The 14,369-nt window shown below is 33.7% G+C and overlaps 1 protein-coding gene across 9 annotated transcripts in view; it reads left to right on the forward strand.

Annotated features, from left to right (window-relative positions):
• The window catches only part of Usp15 (ubiquitin specific peptidase 15), a 132,392-nt gene that overhangs the window by 74,033 nt on the left and 43,990 nt on the right, over positions 1-14,369 (forward strand). For 2 of the 9 annotated variants that reach the window (XR_002213037.2, XM_074083804.1), the window contains one exon: positions 4,222-4,326. The exons of the other annotated variants lie outside the window; for them this stretch is intronic. Coding sequence is in view for 1 of the 2 variants with exons in the window: in XM_074083804.1 (XP_073939905.1) it covers positions 4,294-4,326 (33 nt within the window). In the remaining variant the exon portion in view is untranslated. The remainder of the gene's footprint in view (positions 1-4,221; positions 4,327-14,369) is intronic. 9 annotated transcript variants of the gene reach the window in all.

The following is a 14,369-nucleotide window of genomic DNA, read 5'->3' on the forward strand; positions in this document are numbered from 1 at the left end:
CATGGTAGTTTTAGGCATATGCATTTGACTCAGTATCCAATATCAATACATCAGTAGTATAATGAGAAATAGTACCATGTTCCTTAATTATCCAACATGGTTAATTATCTTACTGCAGACTAGATTAAATTTCACTTCACACAGAAATGTAATTCTAAGCAAAACTTAGGTTTCCTAAGAAGAAAGTAAGAGTTAGTGATACCTCTTCTTTATTCAGTAGAATGTGTTGCCTTTTTTTTTTTTTAACATTAGTGGGAAATTAAGATTAAAAACAGGAAAAATGTGTGACCTTTTCTATATATGTTTTAACTAATCACTTCCCCTTTAAGATCTTTTACTTTGAGGCTTATGAGATCATTGCCCTTTCCTCTGTTTCTCTCCATGGAGCTCCCTTTTCTTTCTGCTCTGGTTTATAACCTCTTCCAACTTCTTAAGTATTTATGTCTTTGATTCTGAAGTAATGAAAGCTATAGGTATTTTAATAGTACTGTCACTGTGTATAAAATTAGACCTGGTTGTTTTGTTTCCTTTGTTCAGATAAAGTTCTGTGTTTATAAAAGCCCAAAATAACAGTAGACTGTTCTTTTTCAAAATTTTTATTAGCATAAATTAATTCTACAAAGGGGTTTCATTGTGTTATTTATGAACATGCATATAATGTACTTTGATCAAATTTACCCCATCTATATTACTCTTTTTAACCACCTTTCCTCTTTTTTTCCTTTTCCTTACCTTTTCCTTACCTTTTGGGTATTTTTTGGTCTTTTTTGTGAATTCTGAATTGTTCTAAATCTGACTTTTTTGTTCTCTAAATATATTTTAATATTGAATTTCCTATACACAGGAGGCAACCTCCAAAGATAGAGATTAATTGCAGAGTATGGATTGGTGAGAACATTATTACATGTCTTTCGGAGTGAGAAAGGATGACTCTTTACCATCCAGTATTATAAGTGAATATTTTTGTACACTGTCGTGAATCTATGTCTCCTAGATTAGCAGTTGTCTTCTTATAGGATTCTTGGCCAAATAAAATTTACCTGTCCTAACTCCTAGGTTAGGCAACCTTTCTTAAGCTGAGGGTTCAGGTACATAATTACTGAATTTCTGATTTCTTAGTTCACAGTTGAGCCACTCACATAATAACATATGCTGTATCAGTTGACAAGATCTTCCCTTAAAGCTTCTTTACTGTTCTTCATACTTTAATGTATGTTCACTTTACATTTTACTTTATTCCAAATTATTTTTCTAGAATCCTAATGCTAAACAAGATAATTTAACTTTTTACTTTATTTTTCTGAAGGGAGAGAAGGGAAACTCATCTGAAGAGAGCAAGCTAAAGTGTATTCTTACCCTGATAGCTCTTTAGATAATAAAATAATAGGTGCTGGGTTTTCAGATATAGGGATGGGACAGGAAAGTTATAATTTGGTATGGATAGCTAGCTGTTGGACTGCCATCCCTGATTGCTAAAAATTCTCATAGTACCTTATCTGGAAAATGTTCTATATAAACAGTGGTTGAACCAGTACTAGAAAACTCTGTCCTTGAATCACCAAATCCTGTGATTTTTACATACTGCTCTTCCAAAATTTCTTTAATTCTACAGGTTTGATGTTAATTTATTTTTTATTTCATTTTAATATCCTAACATAGAAAATTGATTTTGGTGCTTTCTCCTAAACATTAAGAAAATATTTTAACAACGTAGGTGTTAGAAATTGGAGTCAGTCAAAAGACAATAAGAGTTAGTGTTCAGGCTAATCATTCATGGGAAGTTCCGGATGACATTCAGATTAAATTCCTTCAAAGGCAGTATAGCATTCTGATTTCTTAGCTTTTGATATAGTCTGTTTAGTATTGTTTCTGTATGATTAACCCCAGTTTCTAAAAAAATGGGTATTAAAATTAAATTTCCTAACCTGCTATGTTGAGCTATACTTGACATTTGCTTAGCTTTCTTGTATGTAATGTTTAAAGTATAAAAAAAAAACTCTTTTCATTTTTGCTTCAAAGCCATTTTATTACAATAAATTGATAAATTGATTATTGACACTGTCTTTTACCATCTTGTATTCCATTTAAACTGAGACATAGCCACAAGGGTAATGGATTGTAATTTTATAGTGGAAGTAATAAGATTTTTTTTGATGAAAATTTCAGCAATGAGTATTTTAAGCAGTGGATATTATTTCATGTCTGTGTCCTAATTTATTTGGAAAGTATACTAAAACAATTTTTCCAGAAAAGTTAGAGAAGTAAAAAAATGAGGTTTTATTTTTGTTGCATTTGCCTTTTAAATACAAATCCAGAATTAGCAAAGCTAGGACTTTAGTTTTATTTTCTTAAAATTTCAATGATTACTAATTGATTCAGATGTCAGCTCCCAAGCTAAAGTTTTACTGTAAGAAGGAAATAGCCAGCTGGGCAATCCTAGCTACTTGGAAGGCTGATATCAGGAGGATCATGTTTGAGGCCAAACCAGGCAAATAGTTCATGAAATCCCATCTCCAAAATAACCAGAGCAAAATGGACAGGAGGCGTGGCTCAAGTGGTAACAGTGCCTACTTTGCAAGTGTGAAGTCCTGAGTTCAAACCCCAATCCCGTCAAAAGAAAAAAACAAGGAAGGAAATAACCTTTAAAAGCAGTAGCCTTTATGCCTGTTTCATAAATATTTGTGAAATTCATAGGTCCCCAGATGAAAAAAAAATAGATAACTAATTAAATAGATTTTTGAAATTTTTTTTCAGATACCATTTCCTCAATTATGCTTTTTTTTCAAATTTCCTTATAATTTCTTTAAAATCAAAGGCAATTTGTGAGCTTCCAAAAATACATTTCTACTGACAGTGAATTTTAAGGAAATCTCTTCCAGTAATTCAGTGATCCTAAAAAATGTGTGAGTGTCATTTTAATATATCAGGTCATATAATTAGTGATACATGTACAAAAAAATGTGTGTATGAAAAGCATACCTTTTTTTCATAAGAATAAATTGTGCTTAACTCTTCAGTAGCCTTGAGATAGTAAAATCTTTCGATCACCATAATTAAAAACTACATAGTATCCAGTTAAATTGCTAAATGTGATTTAACATTATTATTTAATTATATTGATACTCAGGATTTTCTCTGTTGTAATGGTATGAATATTAACTTTTTCTAGTGAATAAAGTACTGCCATATAATTTAATTAAGTTAATATGTATTTAATGCTAGCCAAATATCCATGAAATATTTTTGGAAATTATAGCCTAGATGTGATTTTTCAGTTTTTTGGGGGTTTTGTATCAAAACCTTTCTTTAATTACTATTTTAAAAAATTTAATTATATCCCCAGTACTTTGGGAGAAGGAGTAGTAAAATTGCTTTGATTGGGTGAAGTTCTCAGAACTTCATTTGCTCTTTACTTACGGACCCCACAATATTCTCATGGAATCCCAGAACTCTGAGAAACACTTTCAAACCCAAAGTCTGGCTTAAAATACACACACACACATAAAAAACTAACTATAAATTAAGAGCATGATCTTAATTTAACTATAAATTAAGAGTAATATTACCTGGATTACTTATTAACTATGTTATCCTAGATGAGTTATTTCCACAACTCATTTTTCTCATTAAATGCTGAGAAGATAACAATACTCCTACCTTAGGAATCGTCCATATTAAGTGAGTTGATAAGTCCATAAGATTTATTCAGAGGGTTAAACAGAGTGACTCTGGAAAGATTCTGTCTTTCATAGGCCCTGTATTTGTTCTCCTTTCCTACAAGCATTATTCCACTTTGGTAGTGGATAAAGAAGAAAAAAATTGAATGTTCTTTCTTTTTCATTTAGTGTTGTTGTAATCATGGTTTTTATCATCTGCTCCCTGTCTGAACTGTGCTAATATAGCTCTCCTTAGGCAAATGACAGATAAGGGATATACTAAACTACAACTGTTTATATAAATTCAGTTTGTATAGAGTACTTTGAAATGTGGGATTCCTAAATTCAGATTATCTGAAGGCCTCAACTTCTGAGGTTCTGTGTCCTGACACTTCTGTGTCCTGATGGTATAAATAATATAACAAAATAGTTTCCTAGTGCCCTTAAACTATTATTCCATTTAGAGAATGTCCCTTTTAAAATTTGCATTATTGGAGGTAATTTTAATTAGCATTAGTTCAGTAGATTCAGGAGCACTCCAACCCTTGTCTTTTTCATTGTCAAGGCCTACCTAGGAGGCTCATGATTGGCTTCCTGGAAGAAGCAACTCTTCAGATGGATTTGAAGCAGGGGAGTGATGTGGTCTTGTCCACTGGAAAAGCAGCGCAGCGTAAGATGGTTGTTTTCAAACTCTTTACTTGGACATAAAGGGCTCCTTAAATAGATTTTAGGTAGTCATGAAAAAAATGATACTAATTAGGACTTGTTCATTATTTTGTCATAGAATATAAAATGAGTTGAGATTCCAAGCATTTTTTAAAGTCAACTTCTTTTCTATGTTCTGTTGAATTAAGAAAAAATTATTCATTAAATTCAAAAGAATGTTAAGTGGAAAGTTTGAAGGTTTTTTAAGACTTAATTTAAGAGAATGAGTAATGCTACTCAGAAATAACATTCTTTAAAGAAACCATATTTTCATTACATTCTAAAACAGCACAAAAATCATTCCTGAAGCTTTCGTTTCTGGGTTACATTACTTCATACCTTTGAATGTGATTCAATATAACATCACTATCCTGCTCTTACCTTGAGAGCTTTTTTCATTTATTGGAACACAGATTCTTAGAAGCCCAGTTTAACAGGAAGCATTTTAATTTTACTCAAACTGTCAGCATTATATTTAAGTAAATACAGTTTCCACCAAAAAAGAAAAGCAAAACTTTACCCTGAGACATAAGACAATTTAAAACAGTACTTTAGGATCTTAAAGAAAATAACTTGTTCTGATAATTTGAAAATGTGGCTAACTCTCAATTCAAACTACTTGCCAGGACTGGTGTTTAGTCTAACCCAGAATATTCAGCTCAGTTATTTGAATTTTTCCTCATTATGTGCCAAAACTTGGACAGCAAACTGTCATCAAAAATATGTTTAATAATCTATGAAATGACAACTCAAATCTTCTTTCCATTTTGAGAAATGCAAAAATATAAAAAGGAAACAACTTTACTTGCAGTAGAGCCATTTACTTTCTCAACATGGATATCAGTGTTTTTACTTTTCCCTTGATTAGACTAGAGTAAGGGAGAATTATCCCTTCCTTTTAGAAAAGGAGATTGGGTTAGGAAGGAGAACCTGCATTCTCAGACAGATTATTTTAGATAAGAGTATACATAGTACAGTTCTGTAAGAATTTAGTGTTCACAACTAGAGAGAGAAATAGTATCTCTACAAGAATGCCTTGGGTGTATGACTTGGCAATTAGTGCTTTCTTGTCATAAAAAAATGCCATTCTTAATCTCAGTTGAGAGGGGAAAATAAATCCAGTTTATCTGCTGTTCATGTTCCCAGTTAATAAGCAAATTTCTCTAAGACTAAAGTTTTTATTTTTTAATTGATACAGACTTTTTGAGTCTTTTTCTCTCGCATATTCTGTAATAGTAAAATGATGTATGAGAAGTAGGTTATCTTAACAAGTTATAAATAATTGATTTGATTCTAAAATGTAAAATGGTTTTGCATTTCTCTGGCCAAAATGATGAATACAATTTGTTAATACAGTCAGCCCTTTGTATCCATGGGTTCCATATCCATGGATTCAGCCAACTGCAAATAGAAAATATTCAAAAAATTTGCATCTTTACTTAACATATATGGGCTTCTTTCTTGTCATTATTTCCTAAACAATATAGTACAACACCTAGAATTTGAATTGCATTAGTGTAAGTAATCTAGAGATGATTTAAAGTATACAAGGTGATTGCTTGGGTTACATGCAAATACTTCACCATTTTATATAAGGGATTTATATAAAATGGTATTCCACAGATATTGAGGGACGACTGTTTACTTGTTAGGAGTATTGCAGTTATCACATCTTATAACAGCAATTATATAATTATATAACAGCAATAATATAATTAGATTGAAATATCTTGTACTACTTTTAATAATTATTTTAATAAAGTTAAATATATACTAACATCATTCAATACTTTTTTGATTGGAAGATTCTAAAGTGTTTCAGGGGCTAGAGGTGTGGCTCAAGCAGTGAAGCACAGTCTTGCAGACATGAAGCCCTGATTTCAAACCCCAGTACTGCAAAAAAAAAAAAAAAAAAAAAAATAGTGTTTTCTAGATTTCTAGATTATTATTAAAAAAATAGTGTTTTCTAGATTTCTAGATTATTATTATTATAATATTATTATTAATAATTGGTATTAACAGTCACTAGAAAATATAGAATATTTGACTGATAGACTCTTGAAAGAATGAAAGCCTTATGAAGTCCTTTTTAGGGACTTATTTTATCTTTTGCCGATTTAAAAGAAATAAATCTAACCAATTAAGATTATGCTTACTAAATGGCCCTTATCTATTGGATTTTTTTCTTGTAATATTTCTGATCTTGAGACCATTTTCTTTTTATTTTTAGTTTGTAAGTAGAAATAGTTTTGTGATGGTGCTTTTTTACACATGATCAATTTTCTGAGTGCCATTGTAATGTTGACAGTAATGGATGCTTCAGTTCAATGTAGTTCAATATACATAGAAACCAGTTACTCATATTATCAGTTACTTCCTTACCATGATTTATGAATTATACCATTTGGGGTTGGAAAAGAAGGTCATTGAGTTGGTTACTGAAACCAATGTCTAATCTAAAATAAATTACTAGGTCTCAAATAAATCCATATTAAAAAATTAAAAGCCTGGTATTGAGCTTGCAGCCTCTAATAATAACAGCATCCTTCTTTGCATAGTGCAGGTTGTTTTTCCACATCATTTTTGATTTCTTAATTTTTTCTTCACAGAGGTCTGTGAGTTCGGGCCTGTGTAGCCCTACTTCACTAAAAGGAAATTGAGGCACAGTATCTTACCAGTTACTGAGATAAAAGTTACTAAATTTGTTAATTATTGTTATTCAGAACATTCTGATATGAGGGATTTTTTCAAAATCAACTGGTAGGAAATTTCTTTAAATATGTTTCATTTTGTTGTGGTAAAATATACATAACAAAATTTACTGTTTTAATCATAGCGTGCAAAGTTCAGTGACATTCAGTATTTTACCTTGTTGTATAGCCAGTAAAAATGTTTTATATTTATACCAAATAAATCTTTCCTATAATTCATGATGTATTGTTTTGTTTTGTCATGCCATTCACTTTCTTTGGAGGTTATTTATAAATATGCTTATGTATTTAATGGTAAGAGTATTCAAAATAATTAAAGCACTCCTCTTGTAATTTCTTCATTCTCCTGATGTCACTGGTGGATTTTTTTCCTCCTTTGATGATAGTTAATTTTCAAAACCAGAAGTTATTCAGAGCATTATCTTCAGAATATTAAAGGTAATCACACTGGGTAAATTTTTAGGTAAGATACATCTATGATGTCACTCAGTACTCAGTAAATATTGAGGGCTTACTAAGTGTCTTTCACTTTGATACGCACTAATTATGATGAGTAAGGCAGTTTTCATTTCTATGGAATTTACAGTCTAGTAAGGGGAGATCAACATTAAATCAACCATAGATTGTAGTATGTGTTATGAAGTGGAAGAATGCAGTACCATGAATAAGTAACAGAAATCCAGAGAATACCTAATTTATACTGGGTGTCATGTTTATATTTGAGCTATGATGAGTGGACATGAGGTAGGCAGGTGTGAGTTGAAGTTAGAGCAAAAAATGTTGTGCAAAGCCCCTAACGTGCACAAGTTTGAGGAACTAATAGAGTAACCTGTGGAACAGTGAATGAAATGGAGTGGGGGGAGGGGCAAGATCACTTTGAAGAAGTAGGCAAAAGCCAAGTCCTAAGAGAATCTGGATTTTAATGTGTTACAAAGATATTGAAAGTTCTAGGCTGCCATCATCTCATCTAGGTTATTGCAGTTATTTTTTAGCTGATTTCTTTGCTTCAGCCCTTGACTCCTGCTGTCTCTCCTTACAAGAACAGCCAGAGAGATTCTTTTCAGACTTAAGGCATTTACTCTTTGCCTTTAATACTAAATGCCTTTTCATTTCATTCAACAAAATACAAAATCCTTAAAACAATATAAGGCCCTGTATAACCTAGTCCCTGATATCTTATTTCCTACTACTTTTCCATCAAGCTCACTTCACTTCATCCTAACTGACTTCCTCACCATGCCAAAAATGTTTCTGCTTCAAAGTCTCTGAACTTGAAGCTTCCTATGTCTGTGATGGTCTTCCTCCAAATGTTACTTCTTTGCCAATTCTCACTTTGTTAAGTCTCTAATAGTAATGAGATCCTTACCCAGTTACTTTATAAAAGTAATTGCTCTTCCTACATTCTGTACAGCATTCATGTCCAACTGACATACTATTTATATTTGGCTTTTTTGTTTGTTTCCTCCTACTCCCAACAAACACAAACACATACATCTATACTCCCCCTGCACATACATGTATGTATACAAATTTAAGCTGCATGAATGGAGGGACTTTGTTTTAGTCATTACTATAGCATCATTACCTGGGTGGAAGGAGAGACACAGTAGGAGGACCACATTTGGGTGGGAAGCAGATTATGAATTAATTTTAGATATGTTTGTTTTGTGGTGTGTATGAAATATCCATGCAGATGGCTCATAGGTAGATAGATATTCATGTCAGCATAGATCAGAGGCCTAGGCTGGAAAAATAAGTATAGCTTTTGGCTATTATAAATGGTATTTCAAATCATGGGGATTATTACACTTAAATTAGGGCATCTATGAAAACTAGGTCTCAGAACTAAGCCCTATAATACATTTGTATTAAGCAAAGACACTTACATTGCAGTAAGAGAACAGAAAAAGAGTTATAGATGCAAATAGTTTCTAGATTTCATGATGACTTTCATTACCTCCAAAATAGGAGAACAGATCATTAGCTGAGAATTAGTATTGCACAGCAGTATTGAGATCTCATTTGAGATTAGGTATCATCATTTTAGAATGGTACTGATTTATCCACTTGAAAATTTGCCAGCAATGCTTAGTTACATGGTGCCTAAAATAAATAAGTTCATCTAGATTTGGACAGAGAAAGGAGTAAAGGAGCTAAGAGCAGCTAATCTAGTTTTCTTTTATTAGCTAATTTGTTTAGCTGACTAACATCCATTGAGTCTCCTCTCATCTAGAGTTTAAAAAGGCAGTGCCTGTACTCTAGAAGTTCATGGTTTGGTAAATGAGATAAACATAATAAACATATAATAGGAATAGAAAGCACATAACAGAAAGTATGATCAGCAAAATGTCATGGAGCAGAGGGAAGAGAGTCATTGGGAAATAAAACTTCATCAAGAAGATGACATTTGTGTTGGGTTTCATTTGGTGTAGAGTATATTACTATTGATTATGATTTGCAGTTTGTTCATCTGGTCATAAAGTAGCAGAAGGTTACAAGAGGTACAGACTGTAACATGCAAGCTCCTATATTTTTTTTCAAGATAGAAATCTCTGTATCAGAAATCTAGGCCAGCCATGGTGGTTCAAGCCTGTAATTCTAGCTACTTGGGAGACAGAGATTGGGAGGATCGTGGATCGTGGCCAGCCCAGGCAGTGTTCACAAGACCTCCATCTCAATCAATGGCTGAGGCTGTAGTGGGCACCTTTAATCCCAGTGACACAGGGAAGCACAAATAGGAGGACTGCAGTCTGGGCTGGCCCAGGCATAAAGCAAGACCCTATCACAAATATAATCAAAGCAAAAAGTCTGGTGGCATGGTTCAAGCGGTGAAGCACCTGCCTAGCAAGCATGAGGCCCTGAGTTCAACTCTGCAGCACCACCAAAAAATAGAGAGAGAGAGAGAGAGAGAGAAATCTATTTCCAATATGTATGTACTGAGTGTGTGAGCCACACTATTCATACACTCAGTATATACATATTGGAATCACCTGTGTGCTGACTACTGATGCTTTTTCAGATGTGTGCATGCTCTAGAAAGAGGAATACCTAAAATATTATGAGTGATATATAAGGCTTATTCATTGTACCTCAATAATATGCTAGATTTGGTATATGCCAGATATTATACCAGTTTGATATACTTTGCCAGAAGTCCTTGAGTGTTTTTTAGAAGAAAACATTACTAATTGTTTATGAGATATTCTTTCTAGTAAAATAAAACACACTTTCAGATTCCTCGCACACTTACAGTAGTGTCATTGAATTTCATACCAAAAATATACATGTTGGAACCTCCATTACCTTCCCTGAGAGTGTTTCATTGTGTCTCTTTTCTGTTTTAACCTTATCTCTTCACTATTCCTTTCATCTTATATATGTATTTTATTTTCAAATGGGGGGTGAGATGAGGGAGACCCATGACCTTGAATGATCTGCTTTCTCCTACTTATCTCCCTTTAAGAAATCCTCATCTTGCTGCAATCTTGTCAGCTACACAGCATGGTAGGTAAAACCATAGATTTTAATACCAAACTCCCTGGATTCAAATCCTAGCTCTGTTACTTTTAAGTTATGTAACCTTGAATAAGAAACTTCAACTATAGAATGAAGACAAAGTGTTTTAAGAAATGCTTGGCATGTAATAAACTGTATATAAGTATCAACTGATGTTATCATTGTCACTGTGACCATAATCCCACACCATAGAAATTGCTTTTGATAAGGTCACTCTTGATCTCAAACTCACATGTCTACTAAGACTAATCCCAACCCTTTTTAATCTCTTATCCTTCCTTATAGATTCAACAATCTACCCAGTAACCCATGTCAAAAACCTGAAGCTTAACCCAAGTCCTGTGCACTCTACCTCTTAAATATCACTTATCCATCATTTCCCCTGCCAGAACATTATTTGAATACTCAGCATCTTTTTTGGTGAATTATCAAAATACATCTTCAAGTCATATCTTTGTTACATCATTTGTACTCTTCCAGTACATTAAATACACTGCTTCCAAGTTCACTGTTTTAAAAATCAAATATGATTACAATAACTTAATTTTTTCTATCACCTAAAGGATAAATGCAAACTGGCAAACTGGACCCTGCTTAACTCTTTAGTCAGAATTGGCTGAAGAACTTTCAATTCTTAGAATTCATTGTTTCAAAACTCTTTGTATATACTGTTACCTCTTCACTACTTGCGTTTCCCACACTTCTCACCCACCTTTCTTCTTTCCCCTTCTTCTGGACAAATACCCATTACACGGGGAGAATCACGAAAGCCAAGGCCATCTTTGGGATACACATACACATACATACATATAGGCAATTTGTCTACAGATGTCACTGTGCAAACAAAGAAGTATAGAAACTGTAAGTGACCAAAATTTCTATAGTAATGTAATGTGGTAATTTTATATCTCTTAAATCGTATAATTAAAAATTAATGGTTTTTGTATGTTTTTAATTTTACTTTTCAAGTGATTCATTTGTCACAAAAGTACCCATCTGTAATGGTTTGGAATTTTTTTTTTAAATGGTCCTTATATGCAAGAGGTTTGAGAAAACTGCTTTTTAGGAAAATAACTTACCAGAAAAGGCAGGAATGGTTACACTTGCCTATAATCTGGAAACAGAGACAGAAGGATCATTGTTTGAGGACAACCTGGGCAAAAGCTAGTGAGACTCTTTCTGAAAAAAAAAAAACCAAACATAAGCATGGCTTATGTGGTGGCTTAAGTGGTGAGACCCTGGGTTCAAACCCCAGTACCACCAAAAAAAAAGTCATTTACCAGAAAAGCTTGAAACTTGGCCTAGATCAGATTAGTATATTTCTAGTGCTAACTAAACTACAGAACACAATAACTTTATTTATTTTTTTTTCTTTTATTATTCATATGTGCATACAAGGCTTGGGTCATTTCTCCCCCCTGCCCCCACCCCCTCCCTTACCACCCACTCCGCCCCCTCCCTCTCCCCCCACCCCCTCAATACCCAGCAGAAACTATTTTGCCCTTATCTCTAACTTTGTTAAAGAGAGCGTATAAGCAATAATAGGAAGGAACAAGGGTTTTTGCTAGTTGAGATAAGGATAGCTATACAGGAAGTTGACTCACATTACTTTCCTGTGCATGTGTGTTACCTTCTAGATTAATTCTTTTTGATCTCACCTTTTCTCTAGTTCCTGGTCCCCTTCTCCTATTGGCCTCAGTTGCTTTTAAGGTATCTGCTTTAGTTTTCTCTGCGTTGAGGGCAACAAATGCTAGCTAATTTTTTAGGTGTCTTAGCTATCCTCACCCCTCCCTTGTGTGCTCGCACTTTTATCATGTGCGCAAAGTCCAATCCCCTTGTTAGAACACAATAACTTTTTTTTATTATTATTTTATTATTCATATGTGCATACAAGGCTTGGGTCATTTCTCCCCCCTGCCCCCACCCCCTCCCTTACCACCTACTCCACCCCCTTCCTCTCCCCCCTACCCCCTCAATACCCAGCAGAAACTATTTTGCCCTTATTTCTAATTTTGTTGTAGAGAGAGTATAAGCAATAATAGGAAGGAACAAGGGTTTTTGCTGGTTGAGATAAGGATAGCTGTGCAGGGAGTTGACACACATTAATTTCCTGTGCGTGTGTGTTACCTTCTAGGTTAATTCTTTTTGATCTCACCTTTTCTCTAGTTCCTGGTCCCCTTTTCCTATTGTCCTCAGTTGCTTTTAAGGTATCTGCTTTAGTTTCTCTGCGTTAAGGGCAACAAATGCTAGCTAATTTTTTAGGTGTCTTACCTATCCTTACCCCTCCCTTGTGTGCTCTCGCTTTTATCATGGAAAATAATAACTTTAAAAAGAATTATAGAACATAATATTTACTTCTTGCCACTGAAAAGTGAAAGTTCTAGTATAAAGTCCAAGAAATAGTTTAGCTTATGCCTTGTAAATGTAACCAATCTGATAGCACTGGGATTGGACTGCCATGTTAATCCCAGCTTGACAGATAATGCCAGCACTACAGTGGAAATACTTCCTACAGTAATTTTATAATGAATGGTGTGGCGGGGAGGGGGGAAATCCTTCCAGAGCATGATTTGTATACTTAAAAGACTTTCCTTAATAAATACTTTTTAAATTGTTTTAATTATGAAAATAATTAGAGCTGGACAAGGTAACTCATACCTGTAATCCTAGGAGGAAATTGGGAGGATCAAATTTCAAAGCCAGCTTAAGTGAAAGTTTGTGAGACCCCATTACAACCAGTAAAAAGCTGGGTGTACCAGGCACCATTGGTTCACACCTGTAATCCTAGCTACTCAGGAGGCAGAGACAGGAGGATTGAGGTTCAAAGCCACTCCAGGCAAATAGTTCATGAGACCCTATCTCAAAAACACCCTTCACAAAAAATAAACGGGGGTGGGGAGCTGGTGGAGTGGCTCAAGGTAAAGACCCTGAGTTCAAGCCCCAGTACAGCAAAAAAAAAAAAAAAAAAAGCTGGCCTGATGGTGCAGGCCTGTCATCCAAGCTACAGAGAAAAATATAAAACAGGATTCTGATCCAAGCTAACCTGGACATAAAAGTGAAACTCTATTTGAAAAATAATGTAAAAAGAGCTGGGAAAGTAGCTCAAGGGGGGTAGAACACCTGTCTAGCAAGTGTAGAGTCCTGAGTTCGAACCCCAGCACCACAAAAAAAGTAAATAATTAGAAACATTCATAGTCCAGACTGTCACATGATGTTTAACTCTCAACTTCAGTTCAGCTTAATTGTCAGTTGAAGGACAGGTGTAATGAAATAATACAGAGACATATATGACTTACTGTTCCTCTTAGAGTATAATAAATTAAACTTAAATTTTTTCTCCGCTGTCCCTTCCTGTATGCCTTTGTGAGAAAGCTAAACAATTAACAAATCACATAATTCTTTTTTATATTTAAATTTTTTCACTGTAATAATTACACTTGCATATAATGTACTTTGATCAAGTTCACCCATCTATATTACTCTTTAAAATCACATAATTATTAGTATTCACTTATCCAAAAAATGTTGCTTTACTGCATATTACGTGCAAGGGACTGAATGTTTTGTGTACAATGTATATTTATTGTATGTTATGTATATGCATATATATAATGATTCATTGTTTTCTTAAATCCTTTGCCTATCTTGCTTGTCAAAAGTTAATATTGGCATTTATTTCATTGTGAGTTAGTTTTGAATTAGTAATGAATTAGGGAATATACTAGTTAACATTAAAATTGAATTCAGAAGCTTTAGTCATTTGTTTATTTGTTTGTTTTAG

The sequence above is a fragment of the Castor canadensis genome, chromosome 8, assembly GCF_047511655.1.
Source record: "Castor canadensis chromosome 8, mCasCan1.hap1v2, whole genome shotgun sequence".
NCBI classification, from domain to species: Eukaryota; Metazoa; Chordata; class Mammalia; order Rodentia; family Castoridae; genus Castor; species Castor canadensis.